This window comes from Equus przewalskii, chromosome 18, assembly GCF_037783145.1.
Source record: "Equus przewalskii isolate Varuska chromosome 18, EquPr2, whole genome shotgun sequence".
NCBI classification, from domain to species: Eukaryota; Metazoa; Chordata; class Mammalia; order Perissodactyla; family Equidae; genus Equus; species Equus przewalskii.
In genome coordinates, this window is record NC_091848.1 from 23548583 (window position 1) to 23575332 (window position 26750).

General features: G+C 41.3%; 1 protein-coding gene across 8 annotated transcripts in view; it reads right to left on the bottom strand.

Annotated features, from left to right (window-relative positions):
• The window catches only part of MCF2L2 (MCF.2 cell line derived transforming sequence-like 2), a 240526-nt gene that overhangs the window by 194886 nt on the left and 18890 nt on the right, over positions 1–26750 (bottom strand). For all 8 annotated transcript variants that reach the window (XM_070583232.1, XM_070583235.1, XM_070583233.1 and 5 more), the window contains exon 2: positions 9875–9958. In XM_070583232.1, coding sequence (XP_070439333.1) covers positions 9875–9958 — 84 coding nt within the window. The remainder of the gene's footprint in view (positions 1–9874; positions 9959–26750) is intronic.

Sequence of the window (26750 nt, forward strand, 5' to 3'; positions counted from 1 at the left end):
TCTATTTTCTGTTTCTATGAGTTAAAGATTTTTTAGATTCCACATATAAGTAAGATCATACAGTATTTGTCTTTCTCTGTCTGACTTATTTCACTTAGCATCACACCCTGAAGGTCCATCTATGTTGTCATAAATCATAAAGTATTTTTAAACGGTTTTAACATATACCGAATTTTCTGGGAATGCAACTACCCTACAAATTGAGGGAAGAAAATACTTTACTTTGTTCAGAACTTCATCAGTGATTATTTACTATTTCAGGAAATCACTATAGTAAGGCCACTCCAGGTGTCTGATCCCCTATACCATACCGCAGCAACTGCACCTGTGACATTCATGATGACGTCTCGTACAGAGACAAGCACCTGATGATTTCATTATTTCTTCCAGTGTAGCTAGACATAGCCAGCCCTGGCAGTCTAGTGGTTAAGATTCAGCACTCTTATACAACAATACATTAAAAAGATCATACATCATGATCAAGTGGGTTTCATTCCGGGGATGCAGGGATGGCTCAACATCCACAAATCTATCAACGTGATACACCACATTAACAAAATGAAGAATAAAAATCACATGATCATCTCAATAGATGCAGAGAAAGCATTTGACAAGATATAGCATCCATTTATGATAAAAACTCTAAATAAATTGGGTATAGAAAGAAAATACCTCAACATAATAAAGGCCATATATGACAAAGCCACAGCAAATATCATTCTCAATGGAGAAAAACTGAAAGCTATCCCTCTAAGAACAGGAACCAGACAAGGATGCCCATAGTATTTTATTTAACATAGTATTGGAAGTTCTAGCCAGAGCAATCAGGCAAGAAAAAGAAATAAAAGGGATCCACATTGGAAAAGAAGAAGTGAAACTGTCACTCTTTGCAGATGACATGATTTTATATCTAGAAAACCCTAAAGAGTCCACTAAAAAACTCTGAGAAATAATAAAGGAATACAGTCAAGTTGCAGGATACAAAATCAATGTACAAAAATCCGTTGCATGTCTATACACTAACAACGAAGTAGCAGAAAGAGAAATTAAGAATACAATCCCATTTACAATTGCAACAAAAAGAATAAAATACCTAGGAATAAACTTAATGAAAGAGGTGAAAGATCTGTACACCAAAAACTGTAAAACATTGTTGAAAGAAATCGAAGAAGACACAAAGAAATGGAAAGATATTCCGTGCTCTTGGATTGGAAGAATTAACATTGTTAAAATGTCCATACTTCTTAAAGCAATCTGTAGATTCAACGCAATCCCTATCAAAGTTCCAACAACGTTCTTTACAGAAATAGAACAAAGAATCCTAAAATTTATATGGAACAACAAAAGACCCCAAATAGCCAAAGGATGCCTGAGAAAAAAGAACAAAGCTGGAGGTATCATACTCCCCGATTTCAAATTATACTACAAAGCCATAGTAACCAAAACAGCATGGTACTGGCACAAAAACAGACACACAGATCAATGGAACAAAATTGAGAGCCCAGAAGTAAACCCACACATTTATGGACAGCTAATATTCGACAAGGGAGCCAAGAGCATACGATGGAAAAAGGAGAGTCTCTTCAATAAATGGTGTTGGGAAAACTGGACAGCCACATACAAAAGAATGAAAGTAGACCATTCCCTTACACCATGCACAAAAATCAACTCAAAATGGATTAAAGACTTGAATATAAGACCCGATACCATGAGACTTCTAGAAGAAAACATAGGCAGTACGCTCTATGACATTGGTCTGAGCAGCATATTTTCAAGTCCCACGTCTGACCAGGCAAGGGAAACAAAAGAAAAAATGAACAGATGGGACTACATCAAACTAAAAAGTTTCTGCACAGCAAAGGAAACCATCAACAAAACGAAAAGACAACCTAACAACTGGGAGAAGATATTTGCAAACCACATATCAGATAAGGGGTTAATATCCAAAATATACAAAGAACTCATACAGCTCAACAACAAAAAAACCAACAATCCAATTAGAAAATGGGCAAAAGATCTGAACAGCGATTTCTCCAAAGAAGATATACAGATGGCCAACAGGCGTATGAAAAGATGCTCAACATCATTAGCTATCACAGAAATGCAAATCAAAACTACAATGAGGTATCACCTCACTCCAGTCAGAATGGCTATAATTAACAAGACAGGAAACAACAAATGTTGGAGAGGGTGCGGAAACAAGGCAACCCTTGTTCACTGCTGGTGGCAGTGCAAACTGGTGCAGCCGCTATGGAAAGCAGTATGAAGTATCCTCAGAAAATTAACGATAAATCTACCATATGATCCAGCTATTCCACTGCTGGGTATTTATCCAAAGATCTTGAAAACAGAAAGGCATAAAGATACTTGCACCCCTATGTTCATTGTGGCATTATACACAATAGCCAAGACTTGGAAGCAACCTTGGTGCCCATCAAGGGACGAATGGATAAAGAAGATGTGGTATTTATACACGATGGACTACTACTCAGCCATAAGAAATGACGAAATCCAGCCATTTGTGACAACATGGATGGACCTTGAGGGTATTATGCTGAGTGAAATAAGTCAGAGGGAGAAAGTCAAATACCATATGATCTCACTCATAAGTAGAAGATAAAAACGACAAAAAAAGAAAAACACATAGCATTGGAGATTGGACTGGTGGTTACCATTGGGGAAGGGGGGAGGGGGGAGGGCAAAAGGGGTGATTAAGGTCACATGTGAGGGGATACACTATAATTAGTGTTGAGTGGTGAACATGATGTAATGTATCCAGAATTTGAAATATAATGTACATCCGAAAAAAATAAAAATTAAAAAATAAAAATAAAAAAATAGATTCGGCACTCTTACCACCGCAGCCTGGGTTCATTTTTGGTCAGGGAACCACATCACCCATCCATCTGTTGGTTGCCACACTGTGGCGGCTGCATGTTGCTGTGATGCAGAAAGCAATGTCACCAGTATTTCAAATACAGGCAGTGTCACCCATGGTGGACAGGTGTCAGTGGAGCTCCCAAACCAAGACAGACTAGAAGAAGGACCTGGCCGTCCACTTCCAAAAAAATTGGCTATAAATAGCAGCAGAGCATTGTCTGGTATAGAGCCAGAAAGTGAGAGGATGGTGCAAAAAAGACTAGGCAGGGTTCCTCCTTGCTGTACACAAGGTCACTAGGGAGTTGACTGACGGCACTAACAACAACGCTAGAAACACATATTGAAATACATATTAACGAAATGCACAGTATTTTACTATGCTTGCCTTTCTTTTATTCCTCCTTTTATTTTATTGTTCTAAGTGTATGTGCAAGTAGGGGATGGCTGTTCACCCTCTTCCTGGGCACACAGCTAAACTACATTTCCCAGCTTCCCTTGCTGTTAAGCGTATCCATGTAACTGAGCCAGGTTCAAGTCAGTGGAATGTGGCCGAGGCTCTTAGGAAGCAGTATGCTCTTCTTCTCGGTCAGTTTTCCAGATGCAGATAATAAGAAGGCCACAAAAGGAATAATTGTAATAAAGAGTCTAAAAGTGAACGGAGCCTTCATTCCTGAACTTTCGCATGAAGAAAAGTCGCCTGCTGACCAGGAACATACATGCTGGACTGTTTCAAGAGTAAGAACTAAATTTCTAGAGTGTTCATTTGAGCCACTGTACACTTTGGAGTCCATATTTCACAGTTGTGTAGCCCACCCTAACTAACAGGTTATAGTATCCATAAATGGGGGCAATACAAATCATTTGTTGTAAAAAGAAGGCATTTCATAAAAAAAGACAAAACTGTCCCATTTGCAACAACATGGATGGAGCTTGAGGATATGATGTTAAGTGAAATAAGCCAGAGAAAGACAAATACTGCATGATTTCACTCATCTGTGGAAGATAAACACATGGATAAAGAGAACAGATTAGTGGTTACCAGAGGGGAAGGGGCTCGAGAGGGTGGGCAAAAGGGATAAAGGGGCACATATACACGGTGATGGATAAAAATTAGACTACGGAGGTGAGCACAATGAAGTGTATTCAGGAATTGATAAACAGTAATGTACACCCAAAATTACACAGTGTTATAAACCATTAGAATCCCAATAAATTAATCGGAATAAAATAAAATAAGTAAAAAAATTAAAAAATAAAAAGAAGGCATTGAGTCTGACATGATTGAAAACCACTTCTGTAGTCTGCACTGACCAATACCAGAACCAGCAGACAGTGTCTGTTGAGCACCGGGAATGGGACCAGCCCAAATTGAGCTGTGCTGTAAGTACGAAATACAGACTCGATTTGGAAGACTTAAAACAAAAAATAATGGAAAATATCTCATCAATAATTTTGAATATTGATGACATGTTATAATAATATTTTAGATATATTGGGTTAAATAAAATATATTATTAAAATTAATCTCATATGTTCCTTTTTTTTTTAATATGGTTACTACAAAATTTAAAAGTACATATGTGGGTCCCCTATATTTTTATTAAACAGGTCTGCTCTAGAACTTCTGGCAACGGTTCTCGCTTCCCAGGTACCAAGGTACTAGCTCCATCTCCAATTTATTTTTTCCTTTCTTTCATTTTTTTTTTTTTTTTTTTTTTTTTTTTGCTGGGGACAGTGTTGCTGGACTCTGAACCAAAAGTTGCCCTTTTGTGCTCAGGTTTGGTATTGTGGGGTCCCGGCCTGTGGATGATTCTCCCAGTGCTGACTGAGCTGCGCTCACCCTGCATCCCTAGGTTTATTCTTGTGAACCAAGGGTGACCCAATTACCATATCTTGTGACTTTTTCTAATTCCCAGCAGGCCTCTGGGAGACCGTTTTAACTCTCGAGTTTTGTCACGTGAGCTTTCAGTCTTTGTGGCTTTTCAGGAGAAAAGCGACAATCACTGTCATTTCCTGAGCTTGCTTTCAGTCTGTCCTCTGGCTGAAGAAGGCGTCCCTTCCGTGGGTTCTGTGTTAAAATGGGGACTACCATGCTTGGAACTCTCCACACCCTCCCTCAAGGGGCGTCCTCAGGCCTGTGACGGCAGCCTTTCGGCTGGGCTGTACCACCCGCTATCATGTGTGCACTCTGGGATCATTGAGGCCAAGCAGACAGCTGTCACACTTGGGAGGAGAAATTTCATGAATCAGATTACAAGGTTTCTTAAATTCTTTGAGCACTCTTGTGCTATTTGGTTTATAGAAACTTATGAGCCCTTATATTAATTTTTTAAAAACCTCAGGAATTTCCAAAAGAAAAAAATTGATTGCCAATGTTTTAAATGTTTTGGGTCTTTTAAGAAAACCATTCCTGTTGAGACAGCAGCTCAAAAGGGAAACAAAGATTTGGGTTAATGACCTTGGTTATTATGTTACAAATAGATGGTCATTATGTTACAACTCAGTGCTTTCTAGTTGAAAATGTTAATACTTGCTATTTAAGTGTAAAAAGAGGAAAATTTCAAACAACATTTTTTTTTTTTGAGGAAGATTGGCCCTGAGCTAACATCTGTGCCCTTATTCCTCTACTTTATATGTGGGACGCCTACCACAGCATGGCTTGACAAGTGGTGCGTAGGTCCTCGTCCAAGATCTGGGATGGTGAACCTTGGGGCCACCCATGCAGAGCATGCAAACTTAACCACTACACCAATGGGCCAGCCCTTTGTTTCCAAAGCAGGTTCGTTTTTGCCTGCTGCCCAGAAAGCCAAACACTGAGACGACAAGATTGCAGCAGAGAGAGGGTTTACTCACAAGGCAGCCATGTGAGGAAGCGAGAGCATGAGCCTTAAATTCCCTTCCTCCATCTCCAATTTAGATATGAGTTTTGACTCTGCCCTCTTCCTTGGTTTTACAGTCTCCATTGTTTCAGGTGAGAACTTCCCACTTGCCCCTGGGAATTCCACATTTACCAACCCTGGGCTCCAGTGGTGTGTGTATGTGGGGAAAGACTGAGGACTCCAGAGCCTAAGAGCATTTTATTCCTTCATTATTAATTATTTCTAAGGGGATTAAAGGTGTTATGAGAGAGACAAAGAGGGGGGAGAGGGAGATAAAGAGAGAAGAGAAAGAGAGAGGGAGAGAGAAATTCAGACACAATGATTCCCAAGGAGAAAATAACCATTAAAAGAAAAATAAAAAAGGATAATTCCTCATAATTAAAGGAAAGCCATTACGGCAGACACTGATAAATCACTAACTTATTCCCAACCTGCTCTTCTCTGATGACCTTCTACTATGGCAGAAAAAGGTAAATGCTTGCCTTCTCAGACTCCCTTGCTGCTAGGAATGGCTGCACAACATAGTTCTGGAATGAGACATAAGCAGAAGTCTGCTTAGAACTTCTGGGAAAATTTTTGCTTTCCTGGCAAAAGGAACAGAAGCAGATAGCATTGTTCCTTTTCCTTCTTGCTTTGGAGACAGACTTGATGTCTGGAGCTGCAGCAGCCATCTTGGAATCAAGACTTTAAAAAACAACAGAAACAGCAAGAGAATCACAAAGATGTCAGCCTTAATGTTCTTGAGCCACTGATCCAACACAGGAATTTCTACCTCCTGACCATTTGTTCTGCAGTTTAAAAAAACAAACAAATAAGTCCTATAGGCTAAGTTGTCTTGCAGCCAGATACCATGCTAGGCACTTTCCTTTAACAACCCACTTTACAGGTGAGAAACCTGAGGGTCAGAGAACCCTACTAGTTGTGTTGGAATGTGAGCCCAGAATTGTCTGAGTCCAAAGCCTAGAGTGTTTCTACTATACTAAGCTGTTTATATTCTCTTGTTTCCTAGCTAATCACTCAACTTAGAAATACCCCAAGTTCACTGGGAACATACAGGCTATCTTCCCAGGTCAAAGTCACCAGAGGGCCCAGCCCCAGTTACTACCCACTTCCTGCTGGTGGCCTCCTACTCATGGGCTTCACCATGCGGAGGCTTCAGCCCATCTGGCCACAAACCTGGGTGAGCCTTCATACAAGGAGCCCTGCTCTCCCCCAGCCTTGGGGGCGCACTGACAGAGCCCCAGAGGCCAGGCAACTGCGCCTCATTGGGAACAGGAGCCATTCTTTCCTTCACAGAGTTCCTCATGGATGGGGCCTCTGGCTCTTTCCAGAGCTCAGTGGAATCTGTAGAAAAGTCTGCAGCTGGAACATCTTCACCCTGCTGGCCTGAATCAGGAAGAAGAAAACTGCCGTGACTCAGAGCAGAGGCCAGAGCAGGGCTGCCACTGCAACGGGAAAAGACCTCATCGCAGAGATTTCTGCTTTACAACTACAACTATATGGGCACCCACGATGGCCTCGTGGCTGACAGTTGCTGCCTCTGCCAGGTAAAGAAGCACAGGGAAAGGCAAAAAGCAGCTTTGCTAGTTCCAAAACAGTGCCGACTCAGAGAACCTCCTCGCTGCTGGTACTCTTCCAGCCTCGCCGTGGCACAAATGCTACCACAGCTGACCCACACTTCTCTCTCACAAGAAGGGCAAACTTGAGGCCACAAGGTGACAAAAGCAGCTCAGAAACAAAAGGACTGTCTTTGCCACAGTCAGAGTGCCTTTCCTAAAGCAGAGCCCTCCTCTGGGTCCAGTGTGAGTTTTCACAGTTCTATGTCACATGAAAGAGTGACAACGATCTCTATTCCTGACTTAATTGTGGCATTATACCCCACATTCTCTGTGAGCATGGCTTCGGTTCCTGATAAAAACTAAAGACTATATCACACCGAAAACCATCTTCTGTAGTATAACCCTAAAAGAAACATTTTTGAGGGATTAAAATATATCAGGAAAAAGAGTCAAACATTTATTTGGCAGTTGCAACATTAAGCTTGCTTGCTTGCTTTATTCATTCATTCATTTATTCATTCATTTGAGGAAGATTAGCCCTGAGCTAACATCTGCCGCCAATCCTCCTCTTTTTGCTGAGGAAGACTGGCCCTGAGCTAACAACCATGCCCATCTTCCTCTACTTTATATGTGGGATGCCTGCCACAGCATGGCTTCATAAGCAGAGCAGAGGTCTGCGTCTGGGATCCAAACCAGTGAACCCCAGGCTGGCAAAGCATAGTACACAAACTTAACCACTATGCCACTGGGCTGGCTCCCTAAGCATTTTTCATGCACTGTCATTTCATTCTCAAAATTACAACCATCCCATTCATTATTCAAATGAGGAAACCAAGACTTAGAGGAGGAAACAGACTAAGGCGATATGGCTAGTCAGGATCTAAATCCATATCTGGAGCTGTCTGGGACCAGTTTGTGTTTTTCCTAGACTGCCTCTAAGAAATAAGAAGAGAAATAAACACCCCAATAATACTCAAAAGAGGTAACTTTGGATAATTAAATGTATAAATTAATCAGCCACTGGACTTCCTCCCCAGATGGGCCATTGTGTAATTATACAGGCCAGAATCATACACAGGCTTTCAGGTTTCTGTGTAAGGCTGGGGGAATCCACTCTGCCCCACCACGTCATCCATTACAGACCATGGTGCATGCTGGCCTTGGGGCCTCTGTGTTACAGGGCCACAGCAGCAGGTGCCAGAAACCTGGAGGACAGTCCCCATCCTGTCTTTTGTTTTGCACACTCCGAGGCTCACTGTGGGAAGCCATGAGATTGCAATTTTAGAAGGCTGGTTAGGCACTCCCGCCAGGACTGTGGTGCTTACGCTGGGGACATGGGGGCAGGGAGTCCACTGGCCTCACAAGACAAACCACCAGAGCACCTATCGTGGATAATTTTGCACGGAAAACCTTTATGTTCCAGTCTCTGTTATAAGCACTGGAAACACAGGCAGAAATAAGAAAAGCAAGGATCCTGCACTTAGGAAGCTTTTAGTGACCACTCGGTGACCCACATGGAGGAGAGACCAGAGAATTCTCCAGAATATTCTGGATTGTGTAAGATGTCCCCACCTGGTATACAACTCTAGGATGGGAAGAGGTATCCCAATAATGGAGATTGCACTTCCCTCAAATTCAGTAGGATGAGGACTTTGGAGCAGATTAAATATGATGTAGAGAAAGGAAAGAAATGTGACTTTTTTAACATCCCATGTTGTAGAGTAAAATTCATACCAATTATATATTCTACGTCATATAACTAAGGTGGCTTTGTTGCTTTTTCTCAGAATAGATATAAAAGACAAGGAGAGTGACTTGTCACCTTATTTCTCTGCAAAATGTGCTAAGGACATCTAATCTCACCATCTCACACTTGCAAGTTTGGTCTAACTATAATTCAAGGTTTGGTATGTACTCTCAGTTTCAGTCACGTCCCCATTGGCTAAGTGAGTAAGAAAGAATAGTATTCTCATAATGACAACTTTTCGGGGTTGTGCCTCGGGTCAGAACATTTCTAGCCTTTTATTAATCTTAGTTTCTCTTTATCCCCAGTCAAATGCTTAATGGAAATCAACATATTAAAATTAGGTCCTGAAGAGCTAAGAGTAAAAGACAAATCACTCAGAGAACAAATAACCTCAGCAATGCTCATGAACCCTCTAAACCAAGACTTTCTTGATTTCTTGATAAGACTTTCTCATGGTTGGATCTTGGAAGAATATCCAACACAAACATTGGAAGAACATCATTATGGCAGCTGTTGTCAGTAGTTTTTTCTTTTTCCTTTCTCAAAATCTTTTCAGGTCTGTTCTTTACAAGCTCAAAGAAATGTATTCCCTTCAGAAAGGTCAACTTACACCCAACAGCAAAAGGAATGACATCTATGAGATCCCTACAGCTGGCTCATCCTAAATTCATTCTAATCCTGGGTGAGGCTAAGGGCTGAGACTTGAGTACAATGTTCATCAAGATTCAAGAGACTGGGCCCTCCCAGCAGGACCCCCCCCCCCCCGGCCCCGACAAAAATCTGGAAACACAAATGAGCTTTCCCCTTACCTGAAAGAATGGCGAACTGTCTGTGAAGTTGTTCAATTATATCCACTGCCACCAAAGGCCTGATTTCCTGCTGCATAATTTCATCTGCACAAATGAAATAGAAATCAGGTTAAATCCTTGCAAATTACAAAGAGAAAGCAAAAGGAAGGAAGGGAAGCGCCACTACTGGAGAAATCGGGGACTTATCAAGACACGGTTATGGGCACTTTATTCTCTTGAGAACTCAATTCCTGAGATGCAGGGAGGATGCGGGTTTTGTGTGGTTTTGATACCGGCCCTGATATCAGTTCCCCTACATTAAAACCAGCATATATGGGGTTAAAACCAAAGCACTCATTCCCTGCTTACTCCCTGGCTTCCTGGCTCCAGAATCTACTATCCACAATGGAGACAAACGGTCAAGGACAAGCACCTGCAAATGCCCTTATCATCCTCCTCTCTGTAAGCAGCCTCCCAAGGCCAAACGCAGGCTGGTGGGAAAACTCCAGCAAGGCCACAAACTCCCTCCCCTCCCTACAAACAGAGACATTCCTTGCAACCTTCAAAACTCCTGGCCTCCCACCTTTCAGGGAGACGAGATGAATTTGAGGGCTCACTCTTGTCTCCTAGCTGACATCACCCAAAATTAAAACCCTTTCCTTGCCATAAGCCTGGCATTCCAGTTTTTATTTGGCCCCTCTTGTGTGGCGGGTAAAGAACCTATGTTTGTAGCAGGTAACAATCTTAAGCTTATACACACGAGCACAGGAACACATTCTAGAGTCTCTCCCAAGGTTTTGGGGAGGGATCAGTACAAGGAAGGGGTCCTGAAGTTTCAGCTTCAATAGCTTCACAGTAAACCTGCCAGATGGTCTCATTACCAAGGCAGGTATTTAGGTATCTGCCTACTCCTTTGGGTCTGCAGAAGGACATTTTAAACACAAACAACATAAGTTACCAGAGTTCATGTCAAGCTGGATCATAAAATCAACCTGGGATTTATGAAGGTTCTTCGATTTTCGTTTCCCTCCTCCCCCCTCTTCTTTCCTTTTTGCCTCCCTTCTTTGTCACCTCCATTCCTTTTTTCTTTTCCTTCCAGAATACTTCAAGGGGCCTCTTCGCACTGCCAAGCATGTTTAAGGAGGCACTTCTGCATTTTGCCAATTAAAGATGCTCCTTACTGAGTAAAAGACTATGAGTTTCCAAGGCAAAAATTCAAATCTTTGAAGCACAAACCTACAAATGTCCTCTAACCCTAACAGATGATTTATAAACCCTAAGATTTGCCTTCTACCCATTTGGGGAGAGGGGATTAGAGAGAGGGGGACACTGGGTGGAACCCCTTAGCCTGTGCTGGAAGAGCCTGGGCATTTTCACGCTCTCTCTGCCTAAGATATTATCCTCATTTAACTGTTTTACCAGGAATCTCACAGAAGGAACAGGTTACACTTTCACAGCAAACATCTATATTAAGGCACAAGCCAAATAGCCTTGTACATTGACGATAAATAGGAATCTCCTATTGATTCTGTATAGAGTTGAGGTAATGTTATGATATTCTGATGTTGACGAAGCAGAAGGTAATATTTGGGAAGCTCCTCCAAGAGCCTTGGTTTCTACTTCCCAGCTTTGGGGTAAAGGTTAAAGGAAGTGATGCGTATGGAGATGTACACAGTAGGTGCTCAGTTAACGCTAGTTATACCCATTGCTCTGGACAGGCCTTTCTCAGATTTGCTTCCTGAGAGTCTTGTCAGGGGTGTGGCAAGTGCCAGCTTAAACCCCAAGACCCTTCTGAATGAATCCTACCACTTTTCCTGGAGGAAAGGGGGTAAACCCACCCTAGCACCTCTTCCACTCTGAATTCACTAAAACTTCAAAGAACTCCTGCATCACTGTCAATTTTGTGGATGCAATGACGGCATTGTAGTTATATTTCACAAAAAGAGAGGGCCTTCTCTGTTAGATACACAAAGTATTTAACAGTAAAATGATATGAAGTCTGAGATCTCCTTAAAAACACTCCAGCACTGGGGCTGGCCCCGTGACTGAGTGGTTAAGTTCACGCGCTCCACTGCAGGCGGCCCAGTGTTTCGTTGGTTCGAATCCTGGGCGCGGACATGGCACTGCTCATCAAACCACGCTGAGGCAGCGTCCCACATGCCACAACTAGAAGGACCCACAACGAAGAATATACAACTATGTACCGGGGGGCTTTGGGGAGAAAAAGGAAAAAAATTTTTTAAAAATCTTAAAAAAAAAAACACTCCAGCACTCCCCTCTGCCAAAAATGTCAGGGAAGGCAGGAGATGAAAGCAAATTGACAAAACATGGATGATTGTTGAAGCTGGTTTATGGGTCCATGGGAGCTCATTATACAATTCTATTGCATATATTTCAAATTTTCCATAATAAACTGTAAATTACAAGTGGACAACAATATAGAGAATTTCAGCAGAAACAGAATTCATGTAATTGAAGAGTTTTTCAGAACACAATCTCCCAGTGGTCTGGGAAAGAGGCATACTCAAAAACAGAGCAGCATTATTATTTTTTCATTCCTGAGGGGGCATATTAAAAAGACAATGACTCCAGAGAAAAACCAAGATCATAAGATGCAATTTATTATTATTGTATCTCATTATTTGAGGTGTGCTTTGAATTAAACATTTTAAATTAGTAAAGAGGTAAGAGCTGAAAGGGACAACAGAAATGAGTTAAGCCAACCATCTCTCTGCCCTGTCTTTTTCTAAATGAAGAAGTGAAGACCCAGAGAGATTCCGACAGTTTAAGTGTGGAGCCTGGGTCAGGCCCGGATCACCTGATCTAAGAGGGGAAAGCTCAGCCATACGTGATGGAGTTCGCAGACCCTCAGCCTTGAGGAGCAGCGGCATCTACCACCCCTCAGAGGCTGACTAGTGTCTCTCATCATGAGAATCTGTTTGCCCAGCCTTCCAACAGAGATCTTTCTTACCTACCTCCTATGGTTACCAAATGAACAGAAATAAAATTTATGATTTGATTTTTCTAGAATTAGAATGAGCTGGTCTGCCTGTGGTCCAGGTTTTGCTGAGAGAGCTTGGTCCCCAGCCAGAGACTGACGTGGTAATCCTTGAAGTCCTCCCAGCAGAGGAGTCACGTGACCCATCCTGGTCCAGATGCAACAGATCATGAGAGTTTCTCGGACTCAGCGTTTACTGAGAGCATGGAAAGGACCTCAGATACTCTCAGCTTTTAGTGATGCCTGACGCTGTGGGTCTGTTGGGATAGGGCATGCTCAGTTCAGCCCCAACATTCATACTCAGTACCAGAAGAGACACAAAGACCAGCCCTGCTGCTGGCAGCCCCTGCTACCCACTCCTCTGTAGATGGAGTGGGGAGGGAGTGCAGTGGGAAAGAGCCTGCCTCCGATCCAGACAGCCCTGCGAGTGAAGTGCCATTTCTGCCAACTTCCAGCTGGGTGACCGGGGCACCACTCTGGGCCTCAGTGTCCTCACTTGTTTCCTTCTCCAGGAACAGCTGGGCATAACCCATGACAACCCATCAAGGTGGTGGTGCCTGCTGTACTCTGCCTGGCCCCCAGGTCCTGTTGCTATTTTTGCTGCTTGCTATTTTTGATGTGTATGGATTAGGGAAAAACTTTCTCTTTGTCACCTACACAAGGCAAAAGGAAGTGATAATTCAATTTCAACACAATGTCTATCCTGGACAAAGTTACAAATAGATTAGGGGAAAATTCATCCCTTTTCTAGCCCTGAGAAGTATACAGATGTGTGATTGTCTGTTACCCCAGACCCACAGTTCCAGAAATGCAGAAGGCGTCAAAGGCCACAACACAGCCTTCTAGGTGATGGATTAACAGCCCAGTACATCCTATGGGAATTCAGCTGTAGGCAGCAAGCAACACCTCTGCGTTGTCCACTCTCCAGTCTGAGAGCGCAGGGCGAGTGCTGGGGCAGACCTACTGCTCGCAGCCATCCTCCTCAGAGCAGAGGGCAGGAAGCAGCTGATAACAGCTGGCTGCTGTCTGAGTGTTGCAACTGCTAAGGAATAAAGAGCAGTGAAACGCTTAGCCCCCGGCTCTTGCTCTTCTGAAATTTTGCTCACACTGGAATTTAAAAGACTCAAGTATCATCTGAGAAAAAAAGAACCAAATTATAAAATCAATACATTGGTTAAGGAAAAAAGAGTATGGTCTGGACCAGAGAGGGAAGGCAGCCCCAAGTTTGACAGACCCTGCAGCATTACTACTCTACCCACTACCCAGAGAATCTGCTGGGCATAAAGAACGGAAGGGTCTGCCAGTTAGCCAAAGTACGAATGGGACCGGGATCGCCACTCAGCCACAGTACAGCATGCCTCTCTGTTAATAACACTGAGGAGAGCTGTGGGCAAGCACTAACAAGGCACTTTACAGATTAACTCATGTACTTATGTAGATAATGACAGTAAAGGAACGCACCTAGCACTAAAAGGAACCACCTCCAGCCCACCCCGCTCTCCCACCCCCACAACTAGACCACATTTGACTGCTGAGAAAAACCACCTGTGACCAGAGGCTCTGAGAAATTAGTTGTTGCGCTGGTAGAAAAAGCCACTCGATGGGGTCACGCTGTGTTTCACTTCTCTTTCGTACTGGCCAAATCAGAAATAACACAAACCCACTTTCCCTTCTTCTACTGGGTCCTGTCCTACAGTGATGCTTGATCTGAACCGTAAGACGTAGTATTGAAGTCTTGTCCATAAATTGACAATGAATAAAAGGCATTTGAAAAGCAGACAGAAGAAGTTTTTAAAGGAGAAATTTAGACGATTTTTTTAAATCAAGAAAACTGAAAAATGTACAACTTCCTAGTAGTCAAATAAGGCTATTAAAACAGCAATAGACTATCCCATTTCATATAGAAAATAACAGATTCTAACACACAATGCTGGGGTTATGTTGGAAAACTAATACTTCTGCAGAACCTCAGGGAGCGAAGCTGGTAGCATCCTTTTAGAAAAGTAGTTTCACAATATTTTACCCAGTGATTATCGTGTAGGTTACATACCAAACCCTTCATACATGTACATCATCTCATTTAATCCTCAAGACAACTCTAAGGGAGATAATTGAACTAGACTCGCAGTAGCTCTTCCAAGGTCAAGCAGAGCCAGAATTTGAACCCAGCTTGTTCTGAACCCCAAAGCCCAATGTCTTAACCATCACAATACGGAGCTTCAACACAGACTCATTAAAATCTTCATAATCTTTTACCCATTCATCCTGTATCTGGAAATTTATCCCAAGGAAATAAAAACTTTATACATAAAAATGTAGACTGGAATATTATTCATAAGAGTGAAAAAAAAATGGAAGCAATCATATAATTATGAAGACCATGTCCACAGAAAAAGATTTAAGATATAATATCAAGGACAGAAAAATCATGCGTATGGTGGGATTGCAGCCAGGTTTAAAAACAAAGCAAGAAGAAAGCACGTGGTGTGTTTGTGCACGTGTGTGTAGGCATATGAGAAAAGAACGTGTGAAACAGTTATGTCAGAGTGATAGAATCACCTGTGGTTACCTCCTTTAGTTTACACAGAGAAAAGTATGCTCTGGTACCCTTTATTGTTTATGCTAACAGGACTTTATTGAAGCATAATTTACATGCAGTACAACGCACAAATCTTAAGTGTACAGTTTGATGAATTTTGACAAATGTATACACTGATGGAACCATCAAACAGATCAAGACAGGGACCATTTCCATCACCCCAGAAAGTTCCCTTGTGACCCCTGCTCCAGGCCTCGCACTTCTGAGAGCTCCAATATCACAACCTTCCCTCCCATAAATATACATATTCAAGACCACATGGGTGCCACTGTCACTCATGATCCAGAACTCAGCGCTGGCAGGGCACACTGCAGCCCTACACCTCTATTCTCTTAATGCCCTCGGGGCCCCAGGGAGATGCTGCTCCACATCTTTGGTGTATATCATCAAAAGAAAAGGCGACTGCATCCCAAGGCTATGACGGTTTGTGGGCTGTGCCACTGCTGATACCAAGGGCAGACGCTGCTTCGGAGCGCTGGGAGGACTGGAGCCGCGAGGATGTGAGCAGCGGGAGTGCTTGGTAAGAGAAAAGACACAGGAATGAACTTGTCAAATCCTTCCTCTCACATGGCAGGAATGCTGTAGATTCTTATATAATGAAATGTCCAGTACCACCAAGCATCAATGTTCTTACTTTTCTTTTTCTTCCAATTCACGATACAAATATATTGAAATTTTGAACTCGTTGAACACAATCACATTTTACTTAGATCACATTTGCTTTAGATCCCTGCTCTCAACAGAGCTCAAATCATGTGAAAATCTCATAACATAGTGCTTTTGCTGACATGAAGGCAAGAAAAAATATTTTACGGATTAACAAATGACTCATGGATTGATTCCAGGTATTTTCGCTGTAAGCATCTTTGCCACAAGCAGTTTCACCACAAGCATTTTCACCACAACCATTTTCAACACACAACTAATTGGCCATGAAGGCAATTTTCTGTAAAAGATAAAAATAAGTCGTTGACTGACAGTTTTAGTTTCATTATGGTTTCATTTGGTTTCAAATGGTTTTCACTGGGTTTCATTTGGCTCATATGCTTTTTATTTGGTTTCATTTGGTTACAAATATGCATCCTAATATTTGGATGAAATTACAACCTCTCTTAATGAAGGAAAACATTTTAGCAAAAAAAAAGAAGAAAATGTGATGCCAGACAAGGAGATAAATCAACAAGCAAAATAAAAAAGTATAACACTATGAATGAAAGATTTGGAAGACATGTGCTTAGGTAACAATCCACAGAATAAAATCATCTCTTTGACAGTATTGCCATGAGTCTACATACATTTAAATATTCAAATATTTGTATGCAAATATTTTGTATTTTCATTTTTCAGCCTTTTTAATTTTGTGATTGATTTTTCATGTTTCATTATGAAAACCACTTGTAACCAAATGAAACCAAACCTGTCAACCAGTTATTTTATCTTTTACAGCAAAACTGGCTATGGCCAATGAGCTGCACGGCTGAGACCGCTATAGTAAACGGCTTACGGCAAAAATACTGGACACCTTATGGATTATGTATATCTTCATTACTCACCCCAATTTCATTGGCCCATCATCACAACACTCAGACATGTGCAATAATTCAATTTAGTCATCTTTGATATTTTCTGATTTTTGGTCGTATAAAAACCATAGTTTTATACATATTTTAATTTTGTTCCTATGAGGGTATGTTTGTCAAGGTAGGAAGATAGAATGTATTTTATTGAACTGTGGCGTGTGGGCCTCCATTTGTACTCTTGCCCCTGGCTGTGCAAAGGCCTGTTTAAAAGTGCTTGGAGGATGGACAGCATACTACCAGGCATACATGTTTCTGTTTTGGAATACTTGTCCAAATCCCTTTGCTCCCTTTTCTTTTTCCATTGCAGACAAATTTGATACATTTTTTTTAAAGCGTCTTAATTTCTGCTGACATTTCACACTGTACCCTCACATGAGACAAGCACTGCAGAGATGGAAGTTTCCATGCAAAGACTTTCCTTAGCAACAGTAGCTGGAGATAAGGCTCTCCTGTAGCCCTTCCTGTCTCCAGGAGAGGGAAAACCAGCCCTGCTACCCGGGGCATTCTGAATAAAAAGCAATCAAGGCCCTGGAGGAAATTAAGAAAACCTGTGAAAATACCTAATCCTCCCCTTCTGCAAGGCTCTCCTGTTTCAGCACTAGATTTCAGTGTCCCCACCTGCATTTTTTTTTTTTTTTTGAGGAAGATTAGCCCTGAGCTAACATCTGCTGCCAATCCTCCTCTTTTTGCTGAGGAAGACTGGCCCTGAGCTAACATCCGTGCCCATCTTCCTCTGCTTTATACGTGGGACGCCTACCACAGCATGGCTTGCCAAGCAGTGCCATGTCCACACCCCAGATCTGAACCGGCAAACCCCAGGCCAACGAAGCAGAACCTGAACACTTAACTGCTGTGCCACTAGCTGGCGCCACCCCCCCACCCACATGCATTTTAATCAATATGGCCCCAGGGCAGTGCTTCCCACATTACCCAGGCTACATAAATCACTTGGGTTTTACAATGCAACTGCAGATTCAGTGGGCTTGGGGTGGGGCATTTCTAACAAGCTCTCCTGCTGCTGCTGACTCAGCACAGAAGCAACCACACGCTGATTCCAAGGCCTTAGAGTATCTTGGTCCTTTCCTGTTGCTTATGAAAATGCAGCTCAGGAAAAAAAAAAGGCTTTTATTTGTGTTGTCCACTAGTCTGCTTCTCTCATCATTCAATAAAAATTATCATCTGTATGTATTCAAAGTATTCTCAAAACTGAGGCCCGGATAGTGTAACTTTTGGCCTAAAATTTCCTTCTGTGCTGACTTTGGGGTCAGCACCCTGGGAAACAAGCCAACTCTGACTTAAGAACCTGCTTACCTCTCCTTCCAGCGCACCTGAAGCCCTACCCCACTGCTCAGTTTGGGCCCCTTAATGCCCGTACCCTCCTCTTCCTCAGCCCACTCCCAGCCCCCAATTCAGTCAAGTCTATTAGCCAGACCCAGGGTCTTGGGTAAAGCAATATAATATGGTCTAACATGAAGAGATGAGAAGACTTGATGTGACTAATGATCACTGAACGTGGCATTCTTGCAAGAGTGTCTACACTTTCATTTTTTTCTAAAGCTACTTAGAGAAAAAACATCTTAACATAAAGGAATCAAAAATGGTAGGATTTTAGACATTTTAGCAAAATGATGGATAAACAATTTTATTTTTGTTTAAGAAAAAGCCCTGGAGACTGGCCAAACACTGCTTCCTTCCTCTCTCCATTTATTCATTCCTTCAGGTACCAGGGAAGCAGAAGGAAAACTAGCGGACTTGCATCCCAGTTCGGCCACTAACCAGCCCCTCCATCTTAAGGTTCTCCCTCTGCAAAATGGGAATGGATAATAATAACATCACCTTAGAGGGCTGGTGTGTGGACCAGTACTACTATTTTACTGATCACTTACTAGGTGCTCAAAACTGGATGCTGTGCTATGCTGGAAAAGCAAACCTCCAACTGCTGCCTCTTCCTGACCCCCAATAATTAAGTAAAATACGGATCTTGATCAACACACACTTCAATCAGTGTGTCATCTCTTGAGTTTCATGCCCTTAATCCCAAGAAATCACTGTTATACCAAGAAGTCAACTGACAGCACCCCTTGAATGTAAGATTGCAGTAATGTCAGAAAGGCCATTGAGACATTCCTAAAACTTGCATTAAGATACTCCAACTTTCGTTGCTGTCTCGAGTCACAGATAGAATAAAACAATTGACAGCCAAAGCAAGTAGGCGAACGTTTCATAACCTTTTATAGTGAGAAAAAAAGAAAATCAACAATAGTATATGTAATACTGTGAGTTTAGGATTCACAAATTCTTCATATTCTTCTTTCAAATTACTTCCTCTCCTCACTATTAACAAAACTGTAAAGCTCTGATGATTTAACTTTAGTAGAACTAGGGCAATAATTTCCACCCGAATTCAAGCCCTGTATTGATCCGTGTGCATGCACAGGCCAACACCCACGTGTTTTAATTACGGAAAGCAAAATCTGATTAACAAATTGTTCTTTCTTAAGTGGCAAGCACAGAGCAGCCCTTGCCTTTGATAACATGGTATATGTATTATATACTATATAAGTATATGGTATAGAATATAGTATAAGCATGAATCATGTCTCAATCAGAAAGTATACCGCAACAACGATGAAATTATTTTAAAAGCACATTTGTCTATTCAATAATTCCCCTCTCTTGAAGAAATAGTTTCCAAGTATAAATAAAGTGTAATGGGAGAGACAGAGACATTTTATTTAATCACCTTTCCTAGCCTGTGATCCAAAGGGAATAAACGTATTATAAACGTTTTCAAGGAGGAGGAGAGTATATCAGTAAGTCCATGCATAAAAGATGTAATCTTGGAAATAAGCAGTTGCTTCAGCTCTTAGAGCATGTGTCTCACTGGCTTCCACGCACTGTAAGGCATACTTAGAAATGCTGTTCCCTCTCACCCAGCCCACTGAAGGGAGGTGTTTTTCTTTTCTTCTACTCTTAATCCACCAGTCTATCAGCTCATGTGTCTAACATGAAGTCTTAGCATTTCAGATTTAACGTTTTTCTTCAGGCTCAACATTATCCTTCAGGAACATGAATTTCATAATCTGGATTCTTATTTTCATTTTACAAGAGCAATGCATGTTGGTCATCTTTAAAAACTAAAAAATACACCTAAACAAAAACAAGAAAAATAAAACTCCTTTATCATTCCTTTACCCCAAATTAAATAGTTATCTCTTGGTGTATAATAGTCAGTACATATACATGTATGTATACACATATATGCTTTTTAAATGATTCATACTTACACATTGCATCTTATACCCTGATTTTTTCAGAATATTATGCCATCTCTTTTTAACATAAATTTTTCAATAAGTGACCATGTACAATATTAATAGCTGATTACTGCTTTTTAAAAAAGTCCTTTTAAAACTCCTTAGCAAATTTGAGGCAGTATTGCAAAGTAAGTTTTTTTGATGTAAAATTTGTTAGTTAAACCATTATTCCACTGAGAATAAGGGTGAATAACAAATACACATAAAGGAAAGGCATCCTTGCGCTCACAGTACCTTGTTTTGCCATACACTCTAGCCTGACGACACTTCCTAGGAAACGGTGGTAAGCCCTCATCTCTGCCTCCGTGATCCGCACGGAGGTGTACGGTAAGTATGCAGGGTCTTGCTGCCCACACTTCTTACACCAGGAGGCCATTGGATTCCAGAAACAGTGCCACTTTGTTCTCTCTCTGTTCCTCTCAGCACTGTACTCACATAAATGTGTTTAATCCTTTCTCCTGGCTAATCTCTCTGAAGTTCACTCAAGGTCATCTCATTGCTGAGAGTTTAGCCTTCGGATTGGTAAGTGCTCACAGAATTACAGGCCCAACAGATTACTGGAGTTTCTCATTCAGAAACAAAGGGGAAATTGGAGATGAGGATGTCAGGGTAGAGAGGGAAATCTTAGAGAATCAGAATTTTTTTTCTTTTTTAGAGGAATCAGAACATGAGTCATTCATCAGGCCACTGCATATTTAAAATAAAATAATAGATAGGGATAAAGTTTTTAAAGGACGCTCCTCAGAAAATTTATTTCAGGCCATAATTCTTCCCTCCCTCTCTTCCAACCTCTCCAGGTCACCGAGGAATAAAATTCAGAGACTTAACACGGCAGCCAAAAGCAGTCACTATCTAGGCAGGCAGCGTGGCTTGGCACAGCAAACGGTAAAGGTTCACATCCTGAGGTAGGACGTGGAGTGTCTCCTGAACCTGTTCTAAAGATCAGGTGCAAGTACAACATCAGGGTTCTAACAGGAAGGATGTTCTTTGCTCGTCATGATCTGACCCAGAGCCCAGTTACCACCAGTTGGGGAAAAGCGAGCTCACCTTTCAGAACTGTGCTGTGCACAGAGGGTGGTACACTCAGAGAGAGATTGCTTTTTCATAATGTATTTTATTTTCGTTCTCCATGCTTAACGTTTTCATTTATTAATTCTATACTCCAAGGCTTAAAGGGAGGGCACAATGTGAAATATCTGATAAATAAATAATAAGTCTCATACACAAACTTTTAATTTTTATGTGTATTACTCAAGCTAAAATTTCAGAGTAAGGCTTGCAATTGGCCAAGGAGAAACTGGAAGACCTTTCCTATAAAAAGAAAAATTAACTGTTCATTTTTAGGGAGAGGGTAAAATTTACATATACTGAAATATTCAGATCTTATGTATACATTTTATTGAGTTTTGACAAACGGATACATCCACATAACCCATACCCCTCTTAAGATATAGACCATTTCCAGCTACAGAAACTACCTTCATGTCGCTTCCCAGTCAAGCCCTGTTGTGATTTTTTAATAGAGACTAGTTTTGTCTATTTAAAAACTTTATATAATGTAATCAGACAGTATGTACTCTTTTGTGTCTAGCATCTTTCTCTCAGGATAATGCTTTTGAGATCAGCCATGTTGTATGTATCAGTGGTTCATTCATTTTTAATGCTGAGTTGTATCCCATCGTACGGATGGTCACAGTTGGTTTGTCCATTCTCCTGCTGAAAGACACTTAGACTTTTTCCAGTTTGGGCTATCTATTATGAATAAAGTTGCTATCAACATTCATGTAAAAGTCTGTGTGTGGACATACGTTTGCATTTCTCCTAGATAAAAAACTAGGAGGGGTATTGCTGGGTCAAAGGAGAGGTGTTTACTTAACTTATAGGAATCTGCCAAACCTTCTCCCAAATTGGTTATACTAGAAGGTGTTCTAACATTAGAGGCTGCTCTCTTGAGTAATCCTCTGAGCCAGTTCTTTATTACTGTTAACTGCACGTGAAGTACTTTAAGAAAACACTTAAATTAAGGAGAAGAAACTTAATATAATTTGAGACTCTAAAACTTATGAAAGCTCTTTTTCTCCCTACCATTAGGTATTGTGAATGTGCTGACTCCAATAAATGCCAAGTCTGAAAGTCTTCTAAAACAAGGCAGCAAATAAAGCAGTTTTCAAACAGCAGCTTATTATATATATCCAAATAGCCCTCCAAAATGGTTGTACCAGTTTGCATTCCCACCACCCCCATGTGGAGGCTCTTTATCTTGCTAAACACTAACTTCTTCACCCTTTCATTCAGATATGAACAGCCATGAATCCTTGGCTGGCATCACAGCACCTACGAACACAAGAGCTATCTTTGCTAAAAACGTAAACCCACAATGGCGGTGTGCATGCAACTGCACACACCCAGGGACCACCGTAATTATATCTTTTTGCAGCTTACAGAACTCTAGGGAGAGGCAGACTCTAAAATCTTAGAAATTTTATTACATTTGAATCTATTATATGAACAAACTGTACAGCTCTTATAAAGCTTACATTCCGTGCACTGACCTTGATCATTTGACCAAGATCAAATATCCAGTAAAAGACTGTATTTCTTTATGTTTAACAATAGATTCTAAAATAACTGGGTCCTAGGTAACTCTCCTTAGAAAAGAGCTGATTATTTCTATCTCAGTGGCAATGGAGATGAATGTGTTCTCCATCTTCCCTCCAAGAAACCACCATTACAGGTAGGAAAGAAAAGAAAAGAAGCTTTCTTAGCACTTTTAGATTCACTCCAGTTAAGAAAAGAAAGTTGCATATGTTTTGTATCTGTGTAGCAGAAGGAACTGAAGCCACCCACCTGCCCATAGATGTCAATGCAAAACGGAGAATGAGAAGCTACAAGCTCAAGAAGGATTTGAATCATCCATAGCATGAGAGCATCTGGGTTACTATTTTTCAGAAGTAAGATCACTGTCATATTAAACGGAAGGATATTTTTTCCTTATATAGTCAAGACTTTGTTTTCTTTTGAAAAAAAAATCAACACTCAAATGGCCAGATATATTTGCTGAGGAGACTAAACTGACTTTCCCCCAGAGATGCCCTGGGGGTGAAGGGTGTAACAGGCCTACTGGTGGTGGAGCTGTGGGGGCTACCACACTCCCACCAGTTGACCACAGGGGCCCAATGACTACAGACCTACTCATCTCCCTGATCTTCTCCTCTCACAGGGGAGCAGGAACACCTCATTCTCTTTGGGTCAGGGAGGAGGGGCTTGCCACATGTGATTACATCCACGCGGAGGAACCCTTCCAGGAAGTGTGCTAAATGGCTATGTGGTTCCCATGGGGGAGTAGGACTGGAGTTCATGGGAACAGAGAGACGGACTTTTAACTTCACACTCTTCTGTACTATTTGCAATATATACAAACAGCATGGATTACTTTCATTAATAAACTAAAAATGTACTAATAAAGATTTTAAAAAATTATTTTTTCTGGGTTATTCACTCCATATACCTAGCTTTCCAACATGCTCCTCAATAATATTTTTGGAATATTGCCTGACTTTTATAAAATTTATTGACTACTATGGCAAAATGTAGATGGTTTTGAAGCTGAGTGATGAGTAAGGTTTGTAAGACTGTTCTATTTTTGTGATGTCTTAAAATTTTCATAATTAAAAGTTACACCCAAAGGTTAGTGTAAACTGAGTGCAATATACAAATGAGATAAGACAGTCTTCCTATTGCCTTCAGTGCATGTAACATGCACACACGGAATGAAATCTCTAGACAATGCAAAATAACTTGGGCATTATGATTGGTTTTTTCAAATTATTTCAGTTGAGCTAATACTAAAAATGATATTAAAATGTGGCTTTTAAAACAGACAGCTTGAAACCATAAAACTCCTGGAAACCACAGACAGCATGCTTTGACATTGGTCTTAGCAGGATTTTTTTGAATACCATGTCTACTCAGGCAAGGGAAACCAGAGAAAAAGTTAATGAATGAGACTACATCAAACCAAAAAGCTTCTGCACAGCAAAGGAAACCGTCAATAAATGAAAAGACAACCTACCCATTGAGAGACAATATTTGCAAATCATACATCTGATAAACAGTTAATATTCAAAATATATAGAGAACTCACACATCTCAACAACAACAAAAAATCCAATTGAAAAATGGGCAGATGATCTGACCAGACACTTTTCCAAAGAAGATACACAAATGGCCAAGAGGCACATGAAAGGATGTTCAACATCACTAATTAGTAGGGAAATGCAAATGAAAACTGCAATGAGATATCACCTCACACCTGTCAGAACAGCTATTATCAAAAAGACAAAAAATAAGTGTTGGCGAGGATGTGGAAAAAAGGGAACCCTCATACACTGCTGGTGGTAATGTAAATTGGTGCAGCTGCTATGAAAAACACTGTGGAGGTTCCTCAAAAAATTAAAAATAGAGTGATGTCAGCAACGTGGCAGCATGAGCTCACCCGGGACTCTCTCCTCTCCAAATTACAACTAAAAAGAGCAACTGCTTTCCAACCAAAAAAAAAACATCCTAGTAACAGAAATCGTCAGAGACCCACAGCAGCCAAACGACGGAAGGTGGAGAGGCTGGAGCTGCCCTCGGAGGAGCTGGAACAGGGTGGGAGAGAACTTCGCTCCCTTCCCTAGAGACTGGGATCGCTGCTGAGGGTGTGGGAAGGCGTGGGTGAGGGGCTGCGAGACCAGGGATCATCCAGGACTCCCATCGCCTGCAGTGGAAACCCTCTAATGGGGGAAAGCTTTCTTGTGGGGGAACCCCAGCAAGCCAGGGCACCAAGACACCAGAAAGCGAGAACTGACCCGAATCCAGGTTGGCGTGAGTGAAAGCGCCCCTCCTCCCCCAAACCACGCTGCGCCCGGCCATTGCGGCTGAAGGCAGAGGGCTCAGAACCAAGGCTCTCGACCCCCACTAGTGGCGACAGGCTGTAACTGCAGCCGAATAATGGCATCATGTGCAAAAGCCACTCCTCTACCATCCAGCAATTTATAAAAGCTCCAGTCCAAAAGGAAAACAATAAAAATACAGAAGTAGGTCCTGAGGGCTTGGAAATGGGTAAACTAAGTGAAGATGAGTTCAAAATAGCTATCCTCAAAATATTCAATGAGGTAAAGGGAAGTATAGAGAAACAAGTCAACGAGTTCTGGAGTTATTTCACAAAAGAGATTGAAATCATAAAGAAGAATCAATTAGAAATACTAGAGATAAAAAACACAATGGATCAGATGAAACAGAATACAGATTCTCTGAATGCCCGTGTAGACACCATAGAGGAGAAAATTAGCATAATTGAAGATAGGCAGGCTGAATGGCTCCAGACCGAGGAAGAAAGAGAACTAAGAATTTAAAAAACTGAAGAAAATCTCAGAGAAATAGCTGACTCAATGAGAAAATGCAACTTAAGAATCATCAGAATTCCTGAGGGCGTGAAAAGGAAAATGGAGCAGAAGGGGTGCTCAACGAAACAATAGAAGAGAACTTCCCAAATCTAGGGATTGAGAGAGAAATTTGTGTGGAGGAAGCTTTCAGATCTCCTAGATTTGTCAATGTAAAAAGACCTACTGCAAGGCACATAGTAGTAAAAATGGCAAAAATGAAGGACAAATAAAGAATACTCAGGGCAGCAAGGCAGAAGAAAATAACCTACAAACCCCATCACACTTTCAGCGGATTTCTCTACAGAAACCTCACAAGCTAGGAGAGATTGGAGTGATATATTCAAAACTTTAAAGGATAAAAGTCTTCAGCCAAGAATAGTCTATCCAGCAAGAATATCCTTCAGACATGAGGGAGAAATTAAATATTTTCCAGACAAACAAAAATTAAGGGAATTTGTAACCAAAAGTCCTCCACTACAAGAAATCCTCAAGAAGGTTCTCACACCTGAAAAAAGAAAAAAAGGGAGTAAGGGGTCACAAAACACAGAGTAGGGAGACAAATAGATGGAATAGGATAGCAAATATTCAACTATAGCATTAGGATAAAGGGAAGGAAATCGCCAAAGCAAAGACAATCTTATCACTCTAACCACAAACTCACAACACGAGTTAGAATAAGAGATAAAAATAATAATTTAGGAGGGGAGGAGGAAAGTGACTGAAACAGTCTAGCCTAAGGAAGTAAGAGACCACCAGAAAATGGACTATGTTATACACGAGGTTCTGAATACAAACTTCAAGGTAGCCACTAAACTAAAAAACAAAACAGAGACACAAAGCATAAATAAGGAAAAATCTAAGAAACCCAGCATAAGAAATTGCAGCAGTCAATGGGGAGGCTAAAACACACAGGACGAGAAACAAAGAAAACTCAGGAAAACCAGAAAACAAGCGACAGAATGACAGCATTAAGCCCT